The sequence below is a fragment of the Acinonyx jubatus genome, chromosome D2 (genome assembly GCF_027475565.1).
Source record: "Acinonyx jubatus isolate Ajub_Pintada_27869175 chromosome D2, VMU_Ajub_asm_v1.0, whole genome shotgun sequence".
NCBI classification, from domain to species: domain Eukaryota; kingdom Metazoa; phylum Chordata; class Mammalia; order Carnivora; family Felidae; genus Acinonyx; species Acinonyx jubatus.
This window is the reverse complement of record NC_069393.1, coordinates 46418216-46444232: the sequence shown is the minus strand read 5'-3', so window position 1 is coordinate 46444232 and position 26017 is coordinate 46418216. Positions and strand designations below refer to the sequence as shown.

Here is a 26017-nt window from a genome sequence, read left to right as displayed (position 1 = left end):
ACGGTTTGAAATCTGACTCTGACATTTATTTATTTACTAAAATTAAAAAAATGAAGCAAAATATACAGAACATAGAAGTTACCATTTTAACCATTTTTAAGTTTACAGTCGAGTGGAATTACATACACATTGTTGTGCAGCCATCGTTAGCATTCATTCTCCAGAACTTTCCATCACCCCAAACTGAAAGTCTGCACTCATTAAACAGTAAGTCCTCTCCCCCAGCCTGTGGCAACCACCATTTCGTTTTCTGTCTCTGTAAGTTGACTGTTCAACGTATCTTATGTTGGGTGGAATCATACAAGATTTGTCCTTTTGTGTTTTGATTTATTTTTGCATCTGTTTATTAAAACTAAAATCTATCTATGAGGACATTTGATACGAGACATTAACTTAGGATCATCCTTGGCACAGAGTTTGCCCTCAACACTTTTGCTTCACTGACTCTGATTTACTCAGGAACGGTGAAAGGACACAGGGACCTCCAGCGCCGGGGGCGAGTGTGCGCCTGCGCTCTGTGCTCTCTAGAGGGCGGACAAGGGCTTTGGGCTGACCCGAGGAGAGATCTCGCGAGACTGTCAGACGTGTGGCGTGAGGCGTGGGAGGAAGGTTGTGCTCTCGCGAGAACTCTTCCTTTCGGCCCTTTACTTGTTCGGGCCGGTCTCTCTCCGAGGAAGCTTCCACTCCGGTCGCCGGGCGCTGCGCTTGGAGCTGGTAAGAACCACAGTGGCCCTTCGGGCCGGCGCGACTCCTCCAGCCCTCACACTGCGGGCTGTTCCAGGGCGCCATGACCGCTTGCCCACCGGGCCTGGGCCTGCCTTTCCCGACCAGCCTTTCCCTCGACCCGTCCTGTCCGGGGGTCACCTTTTCTTGACTGTCGGCCGGCCGGAGGCTGCGCTCTCCCCGCCTCAACACTCTGCCCGGAGGCCACCACCTTCTTTCTGCCCGCCTTCTCTTGGCCCCGGGAGTGACAGCTGCAAGGTTTTGCTTGCTCTCGCCAGGGTCTCATGGGGGCAGAGAGACTCCCGTTTCTCCAGCATGGGCCCGGAGGCATATCCATTCCTACACTGCTGGGTGGAAACGCGAGGAAGATCATGTTTTTTTCAGCCCTCTGAGTGCCAGCACATCTCATGTAATACTCACAGCACGAGAGGCATCTTGATCCTCTCCTTTTTACAGATGAGAAGAGCAAGTTTTGCTCATTCCTTGATTCATTCCACCAGCAATCATTTATTCATTGCCTAGGTGTTCAGGGGGGTTAAGTCTATAGCAATGAAAACAAAGGGGCACAGCGCTTATTTTCGTGAAACTAAATTCCTGTGGCGGGGCAACAATGATATAAAACAGCGTAACGTGCCATGTGATACAACAAGGGATAATGCGATCAAGAATGACAGCAGTCAGAGCGCTGGAGTCTGTCAGGTCACAAAAGCAGAGCTTTTTTCACAGCAGCATTTTTCGGTATTTTCTAATCAGTGTAAGGTTCACCGTAGCGTAACTGTCTTTGGACAGATTTAGCTTTCCACCACCTATCTGGTAATTTGGAAATGTGGTTGTAAGGTCTCTTGAATAACTTCCTGGGGTGAGGGTGAGACGGGTGATCATAGTTGGCTCATTTCTGCACTGGGGTCCTAGCATGCTATTTCTGAACTTTAAAGACTATCAGACTCTTTGAGGAAGACTTACCAGATGGTACAGTGGAAGTGGGAGGTGGTGCGTGTATCTTGTGGCTTAGGGAAGTTAACTTGGTTTACTCTTTGGGATGTTTGCTAGCTTGTCCAGTTGTTAAGATAAATAAATGAGATAATATATGTAAGGTCTAGCCCCGTAATATCCCTCACATTTTATTTCTCCTTTCCCCCTTTTTATGAGACTTTTGTCTTTGAGTCCCTAGGGAAAATCATAGGGGTCTAAAGTTTTACGGTATTTTGCATTTTTAATGTTTGTTTATTTTTGAGAGACAGAGCGTGAGTGGGGGAGGGGCAGAGAGAGAGGGGGACACAGAATGCGAAGCAGGCTCCAGGCTCTGAGCTGTCAGCACAGAACCCCATGTGGGGCACCAACCCACAAACCATGAGATCATGACCTGAGCCCAAGTCGGAGGCTTAACCGCCTGAGCCATCGGAGCAGCCCTATGGTATTTTGTGTTTAAAAGATTTTTAATGTTTATTTTCGAGAGACAGAGACGTGGCACGAGTGGGAGAGGGGTAGAGAGAGAGAGGGAGACACAGAATCTGAAGAAGGTTCCAGACTCTGAGCTGTCAGCACAGAGCCCGACGCAGGGCCGGAACCCCTGAGCCATGAGATCATGACCTGAGCCTAAGTCCAACGCTCAGCCGACTGAGCCACCCAGGTGCTCCTGGTATCTTGTGTTTAAATAAACCTCTGTTATTACATTATCACGGTTGGTCAAACAGGTATTTCAAAAGTGGAAAAGCATGGTGAGCTATGTAAGGGAAGGAAAATGTGATTCTCCGGGGGTGGGTGGGGGGGTGGGGGAGGCGGAGCGATCTTATTTTAGAATTAGGTAGGACTTCCCACTCCACCCCATTTTATTAAATGGCTTAGTTGTACCAGAATCTCAGGAACTTGTGTAGGGGCTTCAGAAAACCGTGCAGGATATTCTGACACATGCCTACCCCCATTCAAAAGCCTCTTGGCTAATGTTTTATAATAATTCCCCTCCTAGAGTAAGGGAAGCGTTACCATACTGGAGAACATTCAGAGCCAGTCATTGCCGCTGCTGATGGATTTTTAACTCTCTCTTATTTCAAATAGTATTTTCTGCTGAGTTTTTTGTGACTCAGTGACACAATTCTCCTCTAGATAGCAAGTTCACCATTGTGGCTTCAGGGACTATCATAAGTATAGTCAGCTTAAGCACACAGTAAATATTTGTTGAATGAATACATAAAATCTCAATGCCTAAATGACCCCTTTAACATACATTGTGTGGCTAAGGAGTTATGACTCAGACTTGGGATTAAAGATTAAGTCTTGGTTCCTCCACTTGGAAGCTTGTGATTGTAGGTAATATATTTAACCTCCTCAATCCTTAGTTTCTTTTTTGTTGTTGTTGTTTTTTAAGCCTTAGGTTCTTTATTTTTAAAATTGCAATAATATGTATCTTAAATATTTGTGAGGACTAAATGAGATAATGTGTAAAAGAAAGCCTTGGCACAAAGATATATTAAATGTTTACTGAATTTATTCAACGAATATTTATTGAACACTTACTGTATAATGGTGGACAAAAAGACAAAGTTTCTTCCTGTGTGGAACTTACCTTTCAATGTGTTTTCTGAAGTGGGGTCAGAAAATAAATGGTTTCTTCATGTCAGATTGTGGTAAGTACTATGGAGAAAAAGAAAATATATTAAGTGTGACTGTGGAAGGTAGATTTAGTCTGTATAGGATAGTGAGCAATGGCCTCACTGGGAAGACAGCCTAAGGAAGTGATCAGATCCCCTAAGGAAGTGAAAGAGTGGACATGAGGCTCTCTGGAAGAAAGTGCAAGGGCCCCGGAGGTGGAAGCATCCTTGGTATGCTGGGGGAGCAGCAAGGAAGCAATGGTGGCTGGACTGAGCCAGCAAAGAGAAGAGTAGGTGGGGGTGGGGTGGGCAGCAGTCATGAGGTTTCTGCGGGAATACTGGAGAGAGATGATGGTGACTTATTGAATATACGAGCTACATAATAAAATGTCTTCTTTATTATCATACCCCATTCTCTGACCAAGAGTGATAAAAGTAGCTGCAGATATCCCTTGATTTTTTAAAGCATGTGTTATACCACTTTGCTTTTACAAAAGACCTGCACTCGTTATCTTTTTTTTGCTAACCAAAGAAATCCAAAGAGGAGTTTTGCTTTTACAAAAAATGGTGAAAAGGGAATATAGCGTTCAGCATTTATTTTGCAGTGAGCCGATGTAGAGGCGGCGTGCCTCCCCAGCAGCTAGAGTGGCGCCACCAAGCTCCTTCCCTGGGAACTACACTCAGCATCTCGGCAGCAAGCCACCACAGCTTTGAACTGTGTCTGTGAGCATTAGTGCTTTATGTCAATTTATTTTGTGCATCCATTAGAAAGATATGTCGTAAGGCATCAGAAAATCCTCAGAGAGGTTATTTTTGGGGCCTGGAAATGCTCAAAAATTTTTCCATATAAATTGTAATTGCTTCTTTATGCCATTTCAACCTACGAAAGGTTGCACAGAATGCCCTGCTTTTGGATAATGGGGGAAACTTTAATGCCTATATAGCTCTTACTATGTGTTAGGCATTATTCTAAGTGCTTTACATGTATCAATCTTTGGGGGATTACGAATACACTTACCTTGATGAGCACCGAGTTAATATATGAAATTGTTAAATCACTTTATTGTACACTGGGAACTAATACAACTATATGTTAACTACACTGGAATTTAAAAAATAAATTAAAATATATTAATCTTTGAGTTATTTGAAAGAAGTATACTGAGCCTCAGAGAATTAAGACTTGTCACTATGCATGATGAGCACAATAGAATGTGTTCCTGGTTCAGACTATACTTTCTGCGGCATTGCTGAAATTAGTGGAATCATTGTCTCTGTTTATATACCAGTTAGGTTGCAAGTCTAAAGTGACCATAAGGCACGAACCAATGTGTATGTATTGGCTTAAGCACAGTTTTCAGGAAGGCATTATAGATGTCCATGGCATTTTTGTTACTCTTCTTGCTACTTTTTAGTTTTCATAAAGCTTTTGTCCACATTTTCATTTAGGCTTTGTTTCAGTTATGAGTATGTCTGAATACTTTGTTTCAACATAGAGCGCAGAAACAATGCCAGTGGCCTAGGCTGATCTGGGGGGCAAGTTGAGCACTTTTACTCTACTGAGTCCCTTTAAATAGTGTTTCTGTGCTTGTCAGTTAAAGGCGCTGCCATATAGTCCTTCTCAGCTTGTCTTTGCTTGTTAAATTATAACATTCAGTCATAACATCCCATCTAGCCTACAGTACCTCGGAGCCTGACATGGTATTTATTCTCTTTGAATTCAGTAGATTCACTGGCAAGTGAATAAAATTGTTATTTTGAGAGCACTCTTTTTTCTTCTGATACGAATGATTCATTCTAATTCTCTTAGCCATTCTTATCCCAAGCCATGATCCCTGATTTTGCCTGACTTGATTATTCAGTGGAATCAAGATATTCTTCTCTGGGGCTAGAAGTATGTTTGGGGGCACTTTTGAGGCTTCCAGTCCTCTTATCCAGCATTACTTAGAGTCCTCTACAAATGTGATAATTTGGTTCATTGAAGGAGTGAATAGCTGACAAAATAGGTTAAAAGGTTTTTGATTGTCAGTAAGGTCATAGAAAAGTGAAGTCTTTTTTTAAAAAAAAATTTAAATGTTTGTTTTTGAGAGAGAGACACACACACAGAGTGTGAGAGGGAGAGGGTCAGAGAGAGGGGGAGACACAGAATCGGAAGCAGGCTCCAGGCTCTGAGTTGTCAGCACAGAGCCTGATGCGGGGGCTCGAACTCACGAACGGCGAGATCAGACCTGAGCTGAAGTCGGAGGCTTAACCAACTGAGCCACCCGGGCACCCCAAGAAGTTAAGTCTTTTAATACTTGGACAATTACTGATTTCATAAGAACATAACCTTAGGTATATTTTGAATTTGATTTTGGCATTATTGCTAGTCCACAAGCTTTAGAGAAGGGAAAATACTATATCACACGTTCACTTCTGTGGGAAAAACCACAAGATACTTATCATAAAATAGGGGATAAAATGGTATTACTGCGATAGTGGATAAGTAACATGTTTTCCTATCCTTGACTGTATTATGGCCAGAAAGTTCAAGTTGAAAATAGGGCAGGGCCTCAGTTCTGAAAGCCTACCAAACTTCTGTGGTGTCAGCTAGAATTTCTGTGGTACTGCAAAATCTTGAGGGGAAAAAAAATATCCAGAGTTGGCTGTAAATATAGTTAATATTTCCCCTTTAACTTACAGATTTGCTGATGTTTGTGGATCTGTATAGCTGAGCTTTGATAGATCTGGTGTCAGGAAAGATACTTTTTCTCTGTGCATATGCTGGGATCATGGTTTTGGTAGCACTACCCTTGCCAGTTTTGTCTTGTTTGAAAGAAAACTAAAATTAAGCCTTCTGCTAGAAACATTTCCACCTCTGAAAAACCTTTCTGAATTAATGCAGGCCTTAGTGTCACATCAAGGTGATTATCTGTGTTTAAAGAAGAACTGTACTGTACTTATTATATAAGTCTGAACTTGAACATTTGTTTATCACTCATTCATCCATCCACTTATCAAACATATATTAAGCCTCTGTTGAGTTTAGGGTCACAGTACTGTGCAACTCCAGGAACACCATTCTCTTTAAGTCAATTCAGTAGAGCATGTAGAGTGGAAGGGGGTTAATGCCAAGACACCCTTACCAGGCTTATCTGTTAAGCATTAGAGTGAACAAAGCCAAATAAGATATGATACCTTCTCTTGGGAATCTTCAAGCTAAGGAGGCAGGCATGTAATGTGTAATAATGTGGCATGTTACAGGTGTCATACTGGAAACCTGTTCAGAATGTAGTGAGTCCAGAGGAGGCAGCAGCTAACCCTGTTGGCTAAAACTATTGAGGACAGGGGTGCTTGGTCAGGAGAGGCTTCACAGTAGTGGCGGCTTGGGCATAGTTAGAAAGTGGAGAGGTGGGGAGAAGGGAACTGGTATTGCTGGCAGAGAGAGTTGGGAGAGCCAAGCTGGACAAGGTGAACCAGACTGGACTTTTCATGGAACAGCTGTGTAGCAGATCACGGTGTGGGGGTTCCTTTGGGGAAACAGCAAGAGAGCTGTGTTGGAACAAGAAAATAGAGAACTTTATTGCCTTTATACAAAATTTGGACTGTATCTTGTAGGTAAGTGGGGAGTCATTGGAAAGTTATAGTTTATGTTCTCTTTAGATGAGATGATCTACTGGGAGTGGATGGTTCACTTGTTCTGAGATAGCAAGCATAGAAATCTTGAAACAGAAGACAGTAAAATACCCTTTAGAACGTAAACATTGTATAAAGATGCAAGGGCAAATAATTAAGCTTAAGGGAGTAAAGAGGAGCCTGCAAAATGGTTTGAATGCAGAATTCTTCTAGATTTTTATGATTTTTTTCCTCCCCAGTCTTCTTATGTTTATGTAATACTTAATAAATCACATCATTGTAGTAACAACTAAAGTTGGCATAAGCTGACAAAACACTGACTTTTAGTAACTGTAACTTGGGAATTCAAGTGAGGGAGAGCTGGAGCATTTAGGGTGTAGAGGCGTTGGTCAGGATCTTTTAGAGCGAGTGTAGGGATTATCAGTTATGTAGGTGATGGTCAACATAGTTTCTATTGTATTTACATTGTATTTTATAGGGACACCTAAAAGATAAAAAGTTTTGACATCAGTTATGTTTTGATAGACTGAGAATTCCTCCTTTCTAACCATTTGACTTAAAGTACAAAGGGTCATGGGGTGTCTGGGTAGCTCAGTCTGTTAATCATCTGACTCTTGATTTTGGCTCAGGTCATGGTGTCATGGTTCATGGCATTGAGCCCCCATGTCAGGCTCTGCGCTGACAGCGTGTGGGTCCTGCTTGGGATCCTCTCTTTCCCTCTCTCCCTCCCCACCCCTGCCCAAAATAAATAATAATGAATAAAAAAAACTTTAAGAAATTGTTTTCTCATTATTTTTGGTAATGTCTGAAATTGGATCCCAGAAACTTTGTGCATGGTAGATAAAACAGGCGCCTCCACAAACTCTGTTCATCTGAAATCTGAGGGATGCGTAACTGAAGGTGATGACCTTTTGTGTTTGCTTTTTGTCATGTGGTTTTTCTTTACTCTTATTATTTACAAAAATCATTTCATATACATAGACAAGAGCAAGTATTTTGCATTAATATAATTGATTGGAAGGGAATGACTGTGCTGTCTAGATTTTGTCTTCTGGCCTGATTGGATATGCAGACTGTAAGGATTGTTTTTGGAGAAAAAGGCACCAGACTAGAAGTACCATTAGCACGATAATCATACAGGAATACTGTGTCAGGTAGCGTCCTAAACATTTTCCATGTATCAATTCATGTAATTCTCATTGAGTTGGGTCCATTATTATTGTCCCCATTTTACAGACCAGGAAACTGAGGCACAGATTGGTTAAGTGACTTGCCTGTAGTCACACAGCACCTAAGTGGGAAGCAAAGTTTTGTACTCAAATGGTCTAGCTCCAGAGTCGATTCTCTTTTGTATTACTGCCTCTCTAGGTAGGGCTCTCATTTTAACTTTCGTATTCTCAGCACCTAAAATAGTGCTTGGCATCTGGTAGGTGCTCTAAGCAAGCTTTTTTTTGAATGAAGAGCATTCATGACTTTTAACAGCGGCACTGGACTGTGTGTGACTTGTGTGCGAGCATGTGATTGTTGTGAGAGACAGACACTAGGGTACAGGTAGAGGTGTGTCACAGATATGAGGGGATGTCTGAGAGGGCCTGGAACAAAAGACGAGGGCCGAACCCCAGCTGGGCTGACTGGGGTGATCTCTGGAAGCGTAAGCTACTGGGAAGGGACATTCCAAGAATAACTCCGTAAGCCTTCTGACTGACCCACGTTTGTTATTTGTCTGTAACGATTAGCAGCATAACCCTTAAGTTCTCAAAGTCTCGACGATTTGGGGCACAGAGCGAGGTGGACACAGGCTAAGAGTTGGAGCAGCAGGGCGGAGGGGACGCTGGAGAGGAGCCCCCTGGCGTCTGTGGGCCCCTGGCTTCCGGAAGCGGCGGGGAGGGGGTGGAGCTTTGCGAGAGGCTGCGGGGGGCCTCCGGCTGGAAGGGCAGGATAGGGGCGTCCGAGCGGGCGGGTCCTCCAGGCCCGCCCCCGGCGCCGACGTGCGCGTTCCCGGCCGCGTGGGCTGCTGCCACTAGCGGGCGGGGCGGGGCGTGGCCCGTGGCCGCGGGGACCTTCGGCCCTTGAGTCCAGGATAAAGGGGCCTCAGGCTCGCCAGGCAGGTGGTGCGGCGGAGACTGGGCCTGCGGGGGTACGTCGGGCATCCCAGGGCCGCAGCGGGAGCGCCCTGAGTCGACTCGGCGCGCAGGGCAGAGGAAGGGGCTCTGTGGCCCTGGCTGCGCGCATGCGTGCTGAGAGGTGACCCTGCGGGCTGCGGCTCATACCCGCTACTGTGCTCTTAGAAAGTGTGGGGGATCCTGGAAAGTTGCATGAGTCATTGTTGCTTTTGAACTAGAAAAGTCTTGGCTTTAGGTGGGGAATTTTGTGGTCAGTTTTCAGTTACTGCTTCGGAAATTTGATGTGCTGGGGTTGACTGCTTGTAATTCCGTGTATGAAGGTAGACAGATCCTAGGGCAGTAAGCTATGAAGTTGTAATCTTAAAATATGCTATGGAGATTTTATTGTTATCTTATTTTGTGTAAGTCTCTTCAGGCATTAACCTTATTTGCCAGGTATAAAACAATTACGGAGAATCAGATCCTGAATTTCAAAAATACTTTCTTGATAAAGAATTAAAAGTGGGCTGGGGCTAGGGTAAGATATATAGCCTTTGAGGTAATGAATTGTGAAGTAAAAAACCTTTAAAATTTTTTTAACAAGAAGAAAGAACATGTGAAGAAATGTCTCAAGGTAAAATGGAATGTGGACTATTATTTCATAATTTTTTTTCCTGAAAATTTGTACCAACGGTCTATTATATATTGTCTCATCAAAGATAACAAATTGGCAGTATTTCAAATTTAGTAGTCAATAAAACATAGATGTATGCTGTGGATTGGTTTTTAGTGTGTGGGTTTCTAGCAACGATTTGGATGCCAGGAAAATAACTAAAAAGTGGACCTCTTTTCTTGGAGAGGAGGTTAGGTGGGAAGGGTGACAAACACTGAGAACTGGAAGGTGCAGTTAGAGATGACCTGGTTTAAGCCTTTGTTCAGACAGACGGATGGAACTCTGAGTGATTGTGATACAGATGTGGGATCAGATCCAGGGCTGCTGCTCCTGTCCTCCTTGCTTGGGACTGGTACTTGGCAGTGTTTTGATTATTCTGAACCTGTCATGATGTGCACGAGCATTATTTATTTTGTTAGCATTATTTAAGGAAGAAAGTTCTGAAAAACTGTCTTAATTTATTGAGGACTATGAAAATGGACAGAATCTTAATGTAAGTTATTTCAGTAGTACAATAGTATTCTATTGGAATGTTAATTTCTTTTTGTTGTTTTTGGGATGTTAATTTCAGACTCTAGAATTGGTAAATAAAAATAATTTGTGAGTGATAATACACTAAAAGAAGAACAAGTTGGTCACAGAGCATCCCGGACTAGACCTTAGGAACCTCAGTTCTAAACCCAAACCTGTTATGGCTGTGGTCCTTTAGATGGATCATTTAAACTGTCTGGGCCTTTTGTGGTTTCATCTGTACAATGAGAATAGGCTACTAAAGAGATGTCAAAGAGTTTTTCAACTTAAAAAAAATTTTTTTTAATGTTTATTTTTGAGACAGAGAGACAGAGCATGAATGGGGGAGGGTCAGAGAGAGAGGGAGACAGAATTCGAAGCAGGCTCCGGGCTCTGAGCTGTCAGCACAGAGCCCGACATGGGGCTCGAACCCATGGACCGCAAGATCATGACCTGAGCCGAAGTTGGACACCCAACCGACTGAGCCATCCAGGCGCTCCAGGTTTTTCAACTTTTTTTTTTTTTAACGTTTATTTATTTTTGAGACAGAGACAGAGCGTGAAAGGGGGAGGGTCAGAGAGAGGGAGACACAGAATCTGAAACAGGCTCCAGGCTCTGAGCTGTCAGCACAGAGCCCGATGCGGGGCTCGAACTCACAGACCGCGAGATCATGACCTGAGCTGAAGTCGGCCACTTAACCAACTGAGCCACCCAGGAGCCCCCCCGGGTTTTTCAACGTGAAATTGTGGTTTGTGTTGGTCACAAGAGGGCTATTGCTTTTTGGAAATTTTATGGTTAAACCATATGATAACAACTTAGTTTCATTTGTGGTTAGTTGCTCAATTCTGGTTTCAAGGTCTTTGGGTTTCATAATTAGATTTGTGCCAACCACTGTGCAAAGATGGCATATATAGCTTGTAGAATTCTTGTTTTGGGAGAGTTCTGGGTTCTCCTGGAGCTTTATTTTAGGGGTACGTGTGTCTCTCCCTCCTACTTCCCCCTACCCTCAAACCTAGGACAGGAATCCTAGAGGCGGGGAAGTTTTAGAAGCACTTAAATTTTAGATTTTGTCTCAAAAAATATACATTTAAGGCAGTCTTCTTTTGAAGGTGGTAGGGCAGTATTTTGGATTATAAAGATGAATAAAAAAAAAGATTTTTTAAAAAAATACTTATTTATTTTTGAGAGAGAGAGACAGAGCATGAGCAGGGGAGGGGCAGAGAGAGAGGGAGACACAGAATCTGAAGCAGGTTCCAGGCTCTGAGCTGTCAGCACAGAGCCTGATGTGGGGCTTGAACTCACAAACTGTCAGATCATGACCTGAGCCGAAGTCAGACGCCTAACTGACTGAGCCACCCAGGTGCCCCAAAAAAGAACATTGAGAATAGTCTTTAATTGATTGAAATTTTAGATTGAGAGCTGATTTGGTCCAGTCTTTTTACAGGTAAGAAAATAGGCAAAATGGGCTCTCAAACCTGAAACAAATGGTGGATTGTTGAAAATGACCATATGCACTAGTAACTTCATACATGTCTCTTTGGATGTGACCTTTCATAAAGCTTTCATTAAGCTAGGTCAGTCTTCACCTCATTGTGATTTGAGTTCACTTGTGTAGTGGTGTTCTTGATTTCCATTCTGAGGGCTTCCTCCTCACTGCAGTACAAAAAGGGAAGCCTTTGCATAACTACTTTCTTGGGATCTAGGCTATAGAAGCTGACTGTCCCCTCCACTGCTGCACAGGGAGGTGGGGGAGACCGCCAAAGGCAGCAGAGAGACAAGCATCCTGGGACTGATCATAAGGAAATGAAACAGGTTTTCTTAGCGACTGACAAATGGGCTCTAAAGACCCTTATTCTTAACAAGATGACTGTTTTGAAGGATAATACTCATTTTAATTTGAAAACGTGATAAATATGTGGGAAAAATCAGTTTTGTAACTTAAATCTCATCCTGCCTTCTGTCCATAGCTGATAAGGAGAAAAACCAATTTGCCATGTTTTGTTCTCATTAGACAGTTGTATGGTACTTGTGATTGAATTGAAAACATCTATAGGGATCTAGTAATAACAGTAAGCACTTAAATGCATTTGAATGTGCCACCCATATGATGTAGAGCTCGGGTTTTGACATTGTGAAGTGCATTCTAGTTTAATTTTATTGATTAAATTTTATACTGTGCCAGGCATTTGGCATTCCACACAAATGGTGAGGACCTAAGAATGGGAAATTTGGCACAGGTGAAATTTGGTTAATAATTGGAAAGACAACTAAACATGCCTTGCATAGAACTCTTAAGTGCAGAGTGCAGCAACTTGTGGTAATGAGGTGACTCCAGCTCTCCAAGTATGAGCCAGCCTTTCACTTGTGTTGCACTTGTGTTGTGTTCACTTGTATTTTTCAGAGTCCGTACAGTGTGCGCCAAGTGTACACTAATTCCTATGCTTAACACATGGCAGCTTCCAGTGTGAAAAAGAAGTCAGAAAAGTAGTGGGGCGCCTGGGTGGTCCAGTCAGTTAAGTGTCTGACTTTGGCTCAGGTTATGATCTCGTGGTCTGAGTTCCAGCCCCGCATCAGGCTCTATGCTGAGAGCTCGGAGCCTGGAGCCTGCTTTGGATTCTGTGTCTGCCTCTCCCCAGCTCACCGTCTCTCTCTCTCTCTCTCTCTCTCTCTCTCTCTCTCAAAAATAAGTAAACATTAAATTAAAAAAAAAGTTAGCAAAGTATTTACAGCTGGTGTTGGTGTTTTCAGGGTTGGAAAAGGTTTCCAAAGCGATTCCTCTCAAATTTAGTTAAGGAAGCCCTTCCTTTTTAGAAGTCATTATGGGGAGGGGCGCCTGGGTGGCTCAGTCAGTTGAGCATCTGATTCTTGATTTCTTCAGCTCAGGTCATGATCCCAGGGTCATGGGATTGAGCTCCGTGCTGAGTGTGGAGCCTGCTTAGGTCTCTCTCTCTCTCTGTCTCTCTCTCTTTCTGTCTCTCTCTCTCTCTCTCTCACAAACCCCATATCCGGTGAGCCCCACTTCTCTATCTCCCCCTGTCTCTGCCCCTCACTCACTTGCACCCCCTCTCTCTCAAAATAAAAAAAGATTCTCTTCCTCTGCCCTTCTCTCCCTGCCCCCCACCCCCACGCACTCTCTCTCAAAAATTAAAAAAAAAAAAAAAAAGTCATTATGGGGAAACAGACTAAGGTAACAAAACATAGGATCTCTAGTTCCTCACTTGGATCTTTTCCTGAGGTGGTAAAAAGAGAGCCTGTTAGGCTTCTTCCTCCCATCATTTTATTTTATTTATTATTATTATTTTTTTTAATGTTTATTTTATTTTTGAGACAGAGCATGAATGGGGGAGGGGCAAAGAGAGAGACACAGAATCCGAAGCAGGCTCCAGGCTCTGAGCTGTCAGCACACAGCCCAACGCAGGGCTCCCAACTTGTCAACCGTGAGATCATGACCTGAGTCAAAGTCAGACGCTCAACTGACTGAGCCATTCAGGTGCCCCCCCATCATTTTATTTCTGAGGGTGGGGATCACACTGCTTTTGTCCCTTTCTAGTTTCTAGCTAGCTATCTGGTCCTAAACCTAGGCATGGAGATGCAGTCTAGGCCAAAGTTCGCTTTGTCTCAGATGAGGTGTCAGTCATCTGGAGGACTCTGCACTGGGTAGACTGCTGTTGAGCCAAGAGCAGCCATCTCTCAGAAGGTCCTTGCCTTCAGAACCGAGAGTTCTTTCATATATGGTCTCAGATGTCTCATGTTAGTCCTCCTCTACTCCCTGTGGGTGATTCTGAACAAATCTAAGTCTTTTTTGACAGGTCGCCAAGTATTTGAGTGTAGTAATCATGTCCTCCCAGAAACTTATCTAGGGTGAACAGCTTCCCTTCCTAGAGAAATTTTTCATATTTTTAGAGTCCCTTTCCCTTTTTAAAATGCATTTTCTAAAGTGTGTTATTCAGAAAAAAATTTCAAATTTAATGTAATAAATATGGAACAGATTAGTCCTGTGACAAATGCTATACTGTTGGTAAATGCAAATAGTTCGTTATTTTTCTTAGACGCTGCACAGTGCTAACTCATGTAGAGCTATACTTTCAATTAAAAATCTTCATCCTTTTAAAAACATTTTATTCTCTTTTACTTTATCTTCCCCCATTCAAGTTTTAAAAATTTACATTCTGTTTTATAAGATTTAACAGCTATGTCGAGATTGTTTTGGAATCTGTTTTTGTCAAAGTCCTGTGTTAACCCCAACTTTAATGTCTGTCTTCTGTTTTTATCCAGGTACTTAAGGAAAACAGTTGAGTAATAGGGGAAAACATACCTCTAAAAACTTCACACACTGGCTTCAGTCTGTTATCCTTTGAGTTGTTTGTAAAAAATAATCCATTTAGTTATAGTTCTGTTTAGCTCATATTCACTTTGTCCTTGAAGACAGTATGTAACCTTGTCACAGGCCGCACTGTCGAGCATCCAGATAGATTGTGGCTGCAGGATTACGTTGAGTGGCCAGTTTACTAAAACTATTCAAGAAGGAAGACACTTTGGTATCACAGGGCTTAGTGACTTAGTGAACACATGCTGGGCTACACCGATTACTGCTTTTTTCTAAGTGTTTACAAATGATCTCTGATTCTAGATCTTTCCAGGATAGACACAAACTTCTTCCAGCGGTTTTTGTTAAGCTTTTGCTTCATTGTTTTCCAATGCTTCTGTCTCAGTCTCATATTATGTCATTGGTTATGTGCTGTTCTTTCCACTTCTGTTTCTTATCTCTTGTAAACCCAGGATTGTAGAAAATTCCTGTAGCAGCCCACACCAGTGCCTGTAAGCATTTCCCTTATCAGAATCCTATGAAAGTATTTTGTTAGATTCACATTCTTGAAAACTTCTTAGCTATGAAACCATCCCTAAGTTAGTTCTTCCTAAATTAAAAAAAAAGTCCCATCTAAAAGAGAAAAGAGGAAATACATTAAAATTTCCTCTTTCTCAATAAATATAGGCAAATGCCAGATCTAAACTATGTTCTAAATTCTGTTTACCAATTACTGGTTTGTCGCTACTTTTCAAAATAATTATGGATCTTTCTAGACCTTTTAGTCTTCACCTCTAAATCTGTAAAATAAGAACACATGCCTCCTATGATTTTATATGTGTTATAGAAATTTACATTCCAGTGTTCTTTTAACTTTTTGGAGGCTATATAATTGCCCTATCAGTTCAGGAAAATTGGTGTTTTTTAGGAACAGTTTGTTCACATGTAAAGTGTCACTAACCTAGATGCCTAGAATTATATGTCAGGAATGCAGTAGTGTTGAGCAGGAAGGAAGACGCAGTATTTTTGAGTATACTGTGTGCTGGGTCATGTGTTGGAAGTAATCTAATGATGCTAGTTATTGGGAACTGGTTGGAATGATCAGTTGGGGGATGATTGAAAGGTGGTTTTTGGTTGCAATTACAGTGCAATTTAGATTTTTTCTTTCTTTCTTTCAAAGGAACAGTGAGCAGAATGAGTACCTCACAGGACCAGAGTGGCTGCTCCAGTAATAGAGAACCCCTTTTGAGGTGTTGTGATGCACGGAGGGACTTGGAGCTTGCTATTGGTGGAGTTCTCCGGGCTGAACAGCAAATTAAAGATAACTTGCGAGAGGTGTGATGTGCGCTTTTTTCTTCCCTTGTCTGGGCTCTTAGCACAGGGCTGGTTAGAGCATGGCCAAGGGCTTGACTTCTCAGTGCCATCCAGAAAGTTTCACCCCATGCCTTGCACGGTATGCCTGAAATGTTAATGCTTTTGATCCCCAAGGGAAATTAAACAGATGGTAGAAGAGTCTGGAAAACCTTGTACCACCATAAAGAGTTCCGCTTGCATTGTGTGTGGTCCCTGTGCCAAGCACTGCCATCAATAAAACATAACAAAATGAATGAGCACTACTGCTCAGCTGTGTCCTTGTTGCATAAAGGGTGGCACTTCATCATGTTCCCTACCATCCTTTAACTTGGTGGTGGCATGGTTTTGTTGGTGGCATGGTTCTGTAAATAACTTTATCTGTTAGAGCAAGCCAGAATGAAATCTTTTTGTTCCATTGGCCTACTAGTACCCTGTTGGTGAGTGGGAAGACCAAGTATTACATGACTTTGAAATAAAACTTTATTATATAGAAAAACTTATTTAAAAATCATTTCTTATGTGAATTCTCAGATAATTTATGGCTGTTTTGATTTCTTTCCTTAGGATTTTTACATTTGTTCTTTTCTGAATCGCCGTTTATGCTTCCAGAAACATTTATAGTTTTACTTAAACTGTCTGCCCTAATGGTCTTGTAGCTATTGACATGTAGTGGCACATCTCTTTACTGAATTAGCTTACTGTAAATGGATTGCTCATTTGTAGAGTGAGAAAACAGATAAGAGCTAGCTATTAAGTTAATACTCCTATCTTACTCCACTGATGAATTTGTCAGACTATAGGTTTTCAAATTATATGGAAAACTGAGGGGGATCAGTGTTACATGGCATATCATTTATTTTCTCTTGATTACTTTAGGCCACCCAAATAAACCGGTTCCTCTTCAGAGGGAGGGTGTATTGAATGAGGATTTTTGAGTCTATGAATGTCTTTATGTCTGGAATTCTTAAACTGGATCCATGGGGCTTTGGTGGTTTCATGGATGGGCTTCGGGACCCTAAACCCTGAAATTAGAGGCAAAATTTTGAGTATATAGTATGTGTTTTTCTGGGGAGATGCTCCATAGATGTCATTGGATAACCAAAAGGATGTGTGACCCCCCAAAGTTTAAGTACCTCACCATTCTGTGGGTAACACCATTCTTCGGGCTTATAACAGGAGTGAAGCTAACAGGTATGCATTTCCTAGGTCAAAGCCCAGATTCACAGCTGCATAAGCCGTCACCTGGAATGCCTTCGAAGCCGTGAGGTGTGGCTGTATGAACAGGTGGATCTCATCTATCAGCTTAAAGAAGAGACACTTCAGCAGCAGGCCCAACAGCTCTACTGGGTAAGGTGGTTGGTTGCAAGGCTGTAATTGGTTTTGACTGTGGCTTTTGGTTTCCAGAGAATGCCTTTCCTATAATGTAGCATTAATATAGATCAGGTAAAAGTTTAATCTCAAGTGCTGTTTGTTAACTTGGATATACACTCAGTGTGGCTAGACGGTTTCATTTTTTCTTACAGTTACTGGGCCAGTTCAATTGTCTTATTCATCAACTGGAGTGCACCCAAAACAAAGATCTAGCCAATCAAGTCTCTGTGTGCCTAGAGAGGTAAAGATGTTTTTTGCTTGTTTTGACTTTTGGCTCTTTGACTTTGATACATTTTTTAAAAAGTCAAAATTGATTGAGAGCAGGGGAGGGGCAGAGAGAGAGGGACACAGAGCATCCTAAAGCAGGCTCTGCGCCGTCAGCGCAAAGCCCAATGTGGGACTAGAACCTGTGGACTGTGAGATCATGACCTGAGAGATGAAGTTGGACACTCAACTGACAGAGCCACCCAGGCGCCGCTAAAAAAGTCAATTTTGTAACTCATTGTATGTCTTGGATTTAACTTCTTTTTTTCTGTGATAAGGTCATCCTACTGTATATATTTAATATTATACTGGGTGGTGTGTAGTTAAGTCATCTACCTGTGATGAGTTTCTTAGAAAAGTAGTCATTTCAGATTACTCACAGTTTGGCTTTGTTTTGGATTAAATAGTTACTCCTTAAAAAAGCTAGGTTTTATTTTTTCTCCAGACTGGGCAATCTGACCCTCAAACCTGAAGATTCGACTGTCCTACTTTTTGAAGCAGACACAACTGCTCTGCGCCAGGCCATCACCACATTTGGATCCCTCAAGACCATTGTGAGTGGTGTTGATCTCAGATAATTCATAATGCACTTCTCAGATCTGTGGACTCACAGATGGTCTTAAAAACATCACATTTTTCCTATGAATAGTGGCTTTCTTGAGAATTTGATAAACTTCAGAAGTTTCATGTTCTGAATAAGTTGATTGAGCATTAGGCTGTGGTAGTTCTTGGAATGTGTATTGATTCATGGATAATCGCCAGAATTCATCTTGTATTTCTTTATTTTTTTATTAAAATTTTAAAAAATATTTTAATGTTCACTTATTTTTGAGAGAGAGAGGGAGAGACAGTGCGAACAAGGAAGGGGAAGAGAGAGAGGGAGACAGAATCTGAAGCAGGCTCCAGACTCTGGGCTGTCAGCACAGAGCCTGATGCAGGGCTCGAAATCACAAACCATGAGATAATGACCTGAGCTAAAGTTGGATGCCCAACTGACTGAGCCACCCAGGTGCTGCTTTTTATTTTATTTTTGAGAGATAGAGAGGGAGCGTGAGCGAGCACAAGCAGGGGAGGGGGAGAGAGAGGGGGAGACACAGAATCCGAAGCAGGCTCCAGGCTCCAGGCTCCGAGCTGTCAGCATAGAGCCTGATGCAGGGCTCGAACTCACTGACCGTGAGATCATGACCTGAGCTGAGGTCGGACGCTTAACTAACTGAGCTACCCAGGTGCCCTCCTCTTTATTTATTTTTTAAGTTTATTTATCTTAGAGAGTTGAGTGAGCGGGGAAGGGGCAGAGAGAGAGGGAGAGAGAGAATCCCAAGTGGGTTCTGCACTGTCAACGCAGAGCCTGACATGGGGATTGATGTCCTGAACCAAGAGATCATGACCTGAGCTGAAACCAAGAGTTGGATGCTTAACTGACTGAGCCACCCAGGCGCCCCAGTCTTGTATGTCCTTAAGTAACTTGGACATATATATATATATATTTTTTTTTTTTTTAAGTTTTTTTTTTTAAGTAATCTATACCCAGCGTGAGGCTTGAACTCATAACTCTGAGATCAGGAGTTGCATGCTTTACCAACTGAGCCAGCCAGCCACCCCTTTTTTAAATACTTTGACATATTTCTTACAGAATATTTCTTGGTCTTTTTTAAGTTTAGTTGTTTTTTTTAAAATTTTTTTTTTTTTAATGTTTATTCATTTTTGAGAGACAGAGAGAGACAGAGTATGAACGGGAAGGGGCAGAGAGAGAGGGAGACACAGAATCTGAAGCAGGCTCCAGGCTCTGAGCTGTCAGCACAGTGCCCGATGTGGGGCTCGAACTCGCAAACTGCGAGATCATGACCTGAGCTGAAGTCGGACGCTCAACCGACTGAGCCATCCAGGTGCCCCAGTTTAGTTTTTTATTTTGAGAGAGCAGGTGAGGGGCAGAGAGAGGGAGAAACAGAATCCCAAGCTGTCTCTGTGCTGTCAGTGAGGAGCCCTACGCCGGACTTGAACTCACAAGTCGGATACTTAACCGACCGAGCCACCCAGGTGCACCTTGAATGGTCTTTAGTCTGAGGAACCAAACATGTTCCCACTTGGGTTTTATTAAAAGCAGTAATACTACCAATTCTGGTGAATTCTCTTGTATGATGATAGTTATGTGATAGAGAATTCTCAGATTTCATAACTATTTGTAGGTCATCGAGTTTAGTATAAAGAATATTTATTTTAGTGAAATGGTAATGCTTGGCTTCCTGTGTTTGACATTTAGGAATTACAGTTTCACTTTTTTGGGATGAAAGCATAATTTGCATTTCAAAGATTAATTTGCTTTTATTTTATAGCAAATTCCTGAGCACCTGATGGCTCATGCTAGTTCATCCTCAAATATTGGGTCCTTCCTGGAGAAAAGAGGCTATATCCCATTGCCAGAACAGGTAAAATGTCATTTTTTTTTTCTGGTAACGAAGTTATTACTTGGCTTATATTTCTTTTGGGTTTTGATTAAATCACTTTCTTTTTTTTGCTACCATTTATTTGTAAAAAGGCACAAGTGGTATTGAGTTAGTTTATGCAATTAAATGCTCCTTTTGAGACTGAATGAGAGATAGAAATTTAGAGGTTTTATAGATGTTAAGAGAGAAAGTCATTGTTAGCAATCCATAAGAAATTATCATTAGCTGTCTGGGGTGGTTCTCTCTTGGGGAACCTTCTCTTCATAATTCATAGAGATGATTCACTTCTTAAGGCAGTGTGAATATAGGCTGCTAGATGTTTTGAGTGGAGAAGAACCCTGGAGATGAGATATACTTCTTGTAAGATGGAGCCTTAGGGAAGTCGTGTCACTTGTGCCGTCAGTTGGAAGCCAAAATTAGAAAGCTTGGGTCTCCTTTCCTGGTGAACTTTTGACGGCATTTGGCATGGCCTTGTTAAGCAGTGAAGTATTATGTGATTAGCAGAAGTCAGCATCCAGCACCATGGCTGTCCCTCTCAGCGAATGGCTCCTTGGAAACAAACCCGCCCCTGGTCGGCAGGCTCCTTACATACCCAGCACCAACCTCCAGGACTGGCTTACCCAGAAGCAGACCTTGGAGAATAGTCAGGTGTGTTGCTGCTTTTATTGTTTCTGAGTAGATGCGGTAGTAGATGGGTTTAGTTTTTAACTCTTAGTGTACGTCTTTTAGTTTTTAGTCTTGAAATACTTTTATGACTTTATAGTACAACAGGGATACCTCTTCACTATGGATAGAAAGGTTAGAAAACAGAACTGTAAAGAAATACAACCCCATAACCCCAACATGCAGAGATAACGGTTTTAACATTTTTATTTGTATACTTCCTTTTTTTTTTTTTTTTTTTTTTTTGTATGCGTACATATACTTAAATCTGTAAATCCTGTTTTGGCTAGCAGATTTTTTTTTTCCACTAGTAGAGCATGAATATATTTCTCTTTCATTTAATTTCTTCCATAAAATCCTTAATAGTATATCTCATTGATTGGCTGTAACTTAAACTCCCAATTTTTCTGGGTATAAAGTTCCTCTGAACAGCCAGGAGTTAATTATGCTCATTCTGGATTAATTCCTTAGGAGTAAAATCCTAGAAATTTAGAAATTGCATTTCCAGATTATAATTCTGCATACCCTTCAAGGCTTTTGATAAGTATTGCCAGTTTGGCTTTCCAGGAAGTTGATAAGCAATTTATATTCAGAAGAATATTTGGAATATATTAAGGGTGCTTCCTTCCCTAAAACTTCTCTAATAGTGGTAATCATTTATAAGCTTCTTTGTTTTCTTTGAATTTGATACAAAGTAACATTTTACTTTTGTTTTGAAGTTTCTTTGATTATGGAGGTTATTATTCATGTTTCTTGGCCTTTGATGACCTGCCTAATCATCGTTTGTTCATTTTTGTCTTCTTTATTCATAAAAGCATATTATGTAGAACAGCCAGCCTCTCTTCTATCCAATATGCTGTAGATGCTTTCTCATAGTTGGTATTTAGTATTTTTCAGTTTTTTAAAAGCTATAGAAAAATAAATTTACGTTCTTCAATATTTCAATATCCCAACAGAGAAATCCTTTGTGTCTTGACCTTACATACTTAAATTTGGAAACACTGGGCAGTGTAATAAATTTGCGTATAGAACTCTTATATGCAGTCATAATGTACTGGTGAACTAATACTGTGTACTTTTTATGTAGACTTCTGCCAGAGCCTGCAATTTCTTCAGTAATGTCTGGGGCAACCTGAAGGGCTTAGAAAACTGGCTCCACAAGAGTCAGCAACAAGAGGTCCCTGAAAAACCAACTTACCAAAAGTGTAATAGCCGTTCTACTACCAGTTCTTACTCCACTGAAATTGAAAAGGTTGGAGATCTGGAGCTTCTTGATCAAGATGAGATGGATCTTTCTGACTGGCTGGTGACTCCTCAGGAATCCCAGAAGCTGGAGAAGCCTGGCAAAGGCAGCTGTGAAGCCAGTGAGAAGTTTAAGCTCCTGTTTCAGGTGTTCCAGGAGCCCTATAGTGTGAGTGAGTGGCTTCTCAAGCCCGATTCCTGCACCAATTGTCGGGGCAACCAGCCCAAAGGTGTGGAGATTGAAAATCTGGGCAATCTGAAGTGCCTGAATGACCACTTAGAGGCTAAGAAACCCTCGTCCACTCCCAGCGTGATTACTGAGGATTGGCTTGTCCAGAACCATCAGGAGCCATATAAAGTAGAGGAGGTGTGCAGAGCCAATGAGCCCTGTACGAGCTTTGCGGAGTGTGTGTGTGATGAAAACTGTGAGAAGGAAGCTCTGTGTAAGTGGCTTCTGAAGAAAGAAGGGAAAGATAAAAATGGTGTGCCTGTGGAACCAAATCCTGAGCCTGACAAGTGTATAGATTCCCTGAGTGTGTGGCTCTGTCCTTCCAGAAAAGAGGCAACAGAACAAGCTAAGACATCAAAGGCAGTGGCTCCTTCTAGTATTGCTAATTCCTTCCAAGTCATAAGGAGCAGTCCCCTGTCAGAGTGGCTTATCACACCCTCCTGCAAAGAAGGATGTCCCAAGGAAGTGCCTATTACTGAGGACAGAGCTGGCAAACAAAAGCTTGTGAACCCCGTGGCCACAGCTGACTGGGTTTTGCCAGGAAACAAGATGGGAAACCTCAGCCAGTTATCCTCAGGGGAAGACAAGTGGCTACTTCGAAAGAAGGCCAAGGTGAGCACAGGCATCAGAATAACACCATTTTAAATGTATTTAATAGATTTATACTTTCTTAATTAATCCCAAACGTTGCAAACGGGCCAGATCCTTAAATATGGTAGTGTTATTTGGCCTCAGTATTAACTGTGATGCCATGTTAGAACAGAATGGAAGATTTGTGATAATTATTCAGACTGAGATTTTTACATATTTTCCAGGTCCCCAGTCCCCATCCTGCAGGAAAGAAAGAAAAAAAACAAAAAAAAACACAACCCACCAGCCTTTTTATTGGCTGTCTATGGAAGAGATTAAACATTTGTACCTTTGCTTTTGCTTATTAGAGAGAATGGCCAACATTTATGTTATTACAAAATGGCCAACATTATTCCTTATAGATGCTACACTCTTTGGAAAATGAGTTAAGTTGGTCTCTTGCCTCCCAATTGTCATGTTAACAACCCGCCCTTTTTGTCTTCTTGCAGGAAGTATTACTTAATTCGCCCCTGCAGGAGGAACATAACTTTCCCCAAGACCGTTATGGCCTCCCAGCAGTTTGTGATCTCTTTGCCTGTATGCAGCTTAAAGTTGACAAAGAAAAGTGGTTGTATCGAACTCCTCTACAGGTGGGTGTACATGTCCCTGGTGTAAAAAAAAAAAAAAAAAAAAAAAAAAAAATTACACATTTTAGCTGCTTGTAAATGTTTTGTCTTCTGTATGAATTCATACTTTGCCCACTGAACCCCTTTCCTATGAATGGTATGTGTATTAGGCAGATGAGGGTCGGGGGGGTGGATCATAGCGGTTTCATGTATTTCACTTGAACTTGCTTTATGAAGTAACTAGGACACACCTGAAAGTGACCTTTCAGGAGGATACAACTGTCAGGGGAATTTTCAGAGCCTGTGTGGATTCTAATAGCTTATGGAGAAATTAGCGCTTTAAGGTGGGAAGAGATTTGCTTTTATCCTGTAGTTGATTTTTTAATCTGTGGGCCTTCTTTACAGATGTGAAAGGATGGAACACTGGAGTCAAACAACTTTTCTGCAGATTATCACACCTCCATGAGCCGAGTGACTGTGCGGCTTGCCAAATCCTTGTGTTTCTGGGTCTGTCCAGTCAGCTTCATTCCTTTCCTGCCTAACTTTGAACTAGTGAAGAGAAAGAAGTCATCAAATTATGAGTTACTGTGTAAAAGAAAAAGGCTGTTTGTCGATGCTGAGGTGATTCAGTTCCTTCTTACAGAAGTATTAACTTAAATTCACCCCTCCACTAGAAACACAGCATCTTGGTGGATAGGTCTTTTTCATAAGCCTCTACAGCTCCTTAGATTGGGTTGTTACTAGAAGTACATTAAAACACTGTAGTTTTAAAAATGAAATAGTTCTATAATCAAGGTGTGTCGATGTATTCAAAAGCTACTAGTAAACTTCCCTAACCTTTTGATTGCCCTCCTTTAGATGCTTCCCTTGCTGTGGGTTTTCTTCCGTTGGTGGTGGAAGTAATGGTTTTTCTGTTTAATTAATATAGTATATTTCACACAAATAGTTAACTTTGCCAATATAATGATTGTTTTCTTACCAAAATGTGTATTAACAATCTGGGCGTTTTTTGACATTATAAAACTAGCCTACATGTCAGATTCTACATTATTTTTCTCCTTTTGAGAGACTCAGCTACTGCAAATTTTCTTTTTCCCTTTTCTAAGTTACTAACTTACCTCCCGAGCTTTTAGAAGAGCTCCACATTGCTTCAAGACTGTATTCAGGGTAGTCCTAGCCACTTTCAAAATACTCTCAACTCCAGGCAAAAGAACCCCAGTGCTGACTAGTCAAAAGAGCAAAAGGCAAGACCTGTTAGAAATGCAGTATTTGAGCTATTTGCTATCCTAAGGGTTATTGGTGCGTCCTGTGTAAATGGAAGCTGAGCTTGACACCTGGTGCTTTTAACTAGGGATAGATTAAGTGTCCTCTCACTGCAAGCATAGCATCTCTATACCTCCAAGAGTAGAATGCAGTGCCCTTTTAGTGAACAGGCTGTTTTGAACACTTGTGCCTTGGGGTGTTTATGAAGCTTTATGAAAACTTAATGTTTTCTCGGTATCTGTAAAAGTCACATATATGCTTTATGAAGTTTCTCTGTAGGAAGTGGGATTTATAATGTTTTTAAATTCTTTAAAGTGAGTTAACTTAGCTGCTTTCCAGGCTTTTAAACTGTTAGGCCACTCAGCTTGCCTGTGTTATCGTTAACTTTTAAAGTTTGTGATGTGGTCATCTAGAAAGTCCTTTTAGGGAAACTTCACAGTCCCATAGTCCTTGCCATACAGCTTTGTTAGGCTTGAACCACAGCTGAAAAGAACCTATTTTTTGGTCCCCCCCCCCCCCATACCACTTAGAACTTTAATAAAAGTGGCAGGTAAAAACTTAAGGAGCCTTTTCCATTATCTTAGGTTGCAGGAAACTTTGTAGTTTTTGAGGTTTAACAATGTATTCCTGATTTTACATTCACCACTATGTTAATGAGTATGTAAAACATTCTTTTGCATTGATGCATTTTGTACCTCTCTCCATTAAAAGCATAACAGCCAGAGGCGTTGTGTGTATTTGTAAAAACTACCGTGTCACAAAATATTCTACCACATTAAGCTTTGGTTAGGAGTACAGCTAAAAAATTTGAACGTAAATTGCTTTTTGTATTCACTTAAATATTAGTGTATTTTTATGAAACAAATTAGCAAAAGATAGGTATATTACTAATTTCATTTTTAGGCTTTTCCTGAAGACTTCAGATCTACTCTTTTTAATTTTTAATCTGTTCTGTATGAAATATATTAAACTCACTTTTCTTAAAAACCAGAGGCCTTCAGCCAAGGTTCAGTGCTTTCCTGTCAAATTCCTTACTAGGTGCATGCAAAAGGCCCCACCTTTACTCTTTTCTTTCCCATCATAATAACCACTAGTTGCTCTGTATTTATTGTGTATATGTGTAACATGCAGTACAGTTCATTTCATAAGATGACAAAACTCAGAAAATTAAGTGACTTGCCTTTACCTCCTTTAGCTTTCCCAAGGCTTCCTTAAACCCTTGTAGCTCTTGTCTATTTCCTCTAATTATCTGTTTCTAATTACCTAAGGAGAGGAGTTAATGAGTAAAGAATTAAGCATGAATGTTGGACAGACTATTCTACTCATTAGATCTCAAGTATCTTGAGGTTGAGTGTCAGTTGTATGGCAGAATAATTGTAACCTGGCTGTTAATGGTGCCAAGTAGCCCTTCATTTCAACACAACCATGAAAATTTGTTGGGCCTAGTGGGGGCAGACAGAAATGCTTTTAAGAGT

At 41.4% G+C, this 26017-nt stretch overlaps 1 protein-coding gene across 6 annotated transcripts; it reads left to right on the top strand.

Annotated features, from left to right (window-relative positions):
* The first annotated feature begins 558 nt into the window (after positions 1 to 558).
* NCOA4 (nuclear receptor coactivator 4) lies at positions 559 to 25264 on the top strand. Of its 6 annotated transcripts, none has more exons than XM_015087962.3 (10): positions 559 to 714; positions 15698 to 15852; positions 17077 to 17217; positions 17394 to 17482; positions 17951 to 18059; positions 19839 to 19931; positions 20451 to 20597; positions 21700 to 22695; positions 23163 to 23303; positions 23685 to 25264. In XM_015087962.3, the coding sequence occupies exons 2-10, from the start codon at positions 15712 to 15714 to the stop codon at positions 23688 to 23690; spliced, it is 1863 nt and encodes a 620-aa protein (XP_014943448.1). In that variant the 5' UTR covers positions 559 to 714; positions 15698 to 15711; the 3' UTR covers positions 23691 to 25264. The 6 variants fall into 6 exon arrangements, with proteins under 6 accessions (XP_014943448.1, XP_053063217.1, XP_014943419.1 ...); XM_053207242.1 differs by having other exon boundaries at positions 583 to 714; positions 20454 to 20597; XM_015087933.3 differs by lacking the exon at positions 559 to 714 and adding an exon at positions 8986 to 9662.
* The last annotated feature ends 753 nt before the right edge of the window (positions 25265 to 26017 follow it).

What these genes read in the sequence shown, in the direction of transcription:
- NCOA4 (XM_053207239.1), top strand. Translation starts at nt 10,518, where the DNA reads ATGTTTATTTTTGAGACAGAGAGACAGAGCATGAATGGGGGAGGGTCA. An exon ending in GAGCCATCCAGGCGCTCCAG is followed by an intron (nt 10,714 to 15,697) that starts GTTTTTCAACTT and finishes TTTCTTTCAAAG; the next exon opens with GAACAGTGAGCAGAATGAGT. An exon ending in TTAAAGATAACTTGCGAGAG is followed by an intron (nt 15,853 to 17,076) that starts GTGTGATGTGCG and finishes TGCATTTCCTAG; the next exon opens with GTCAAAGCCCAGATTCACAG.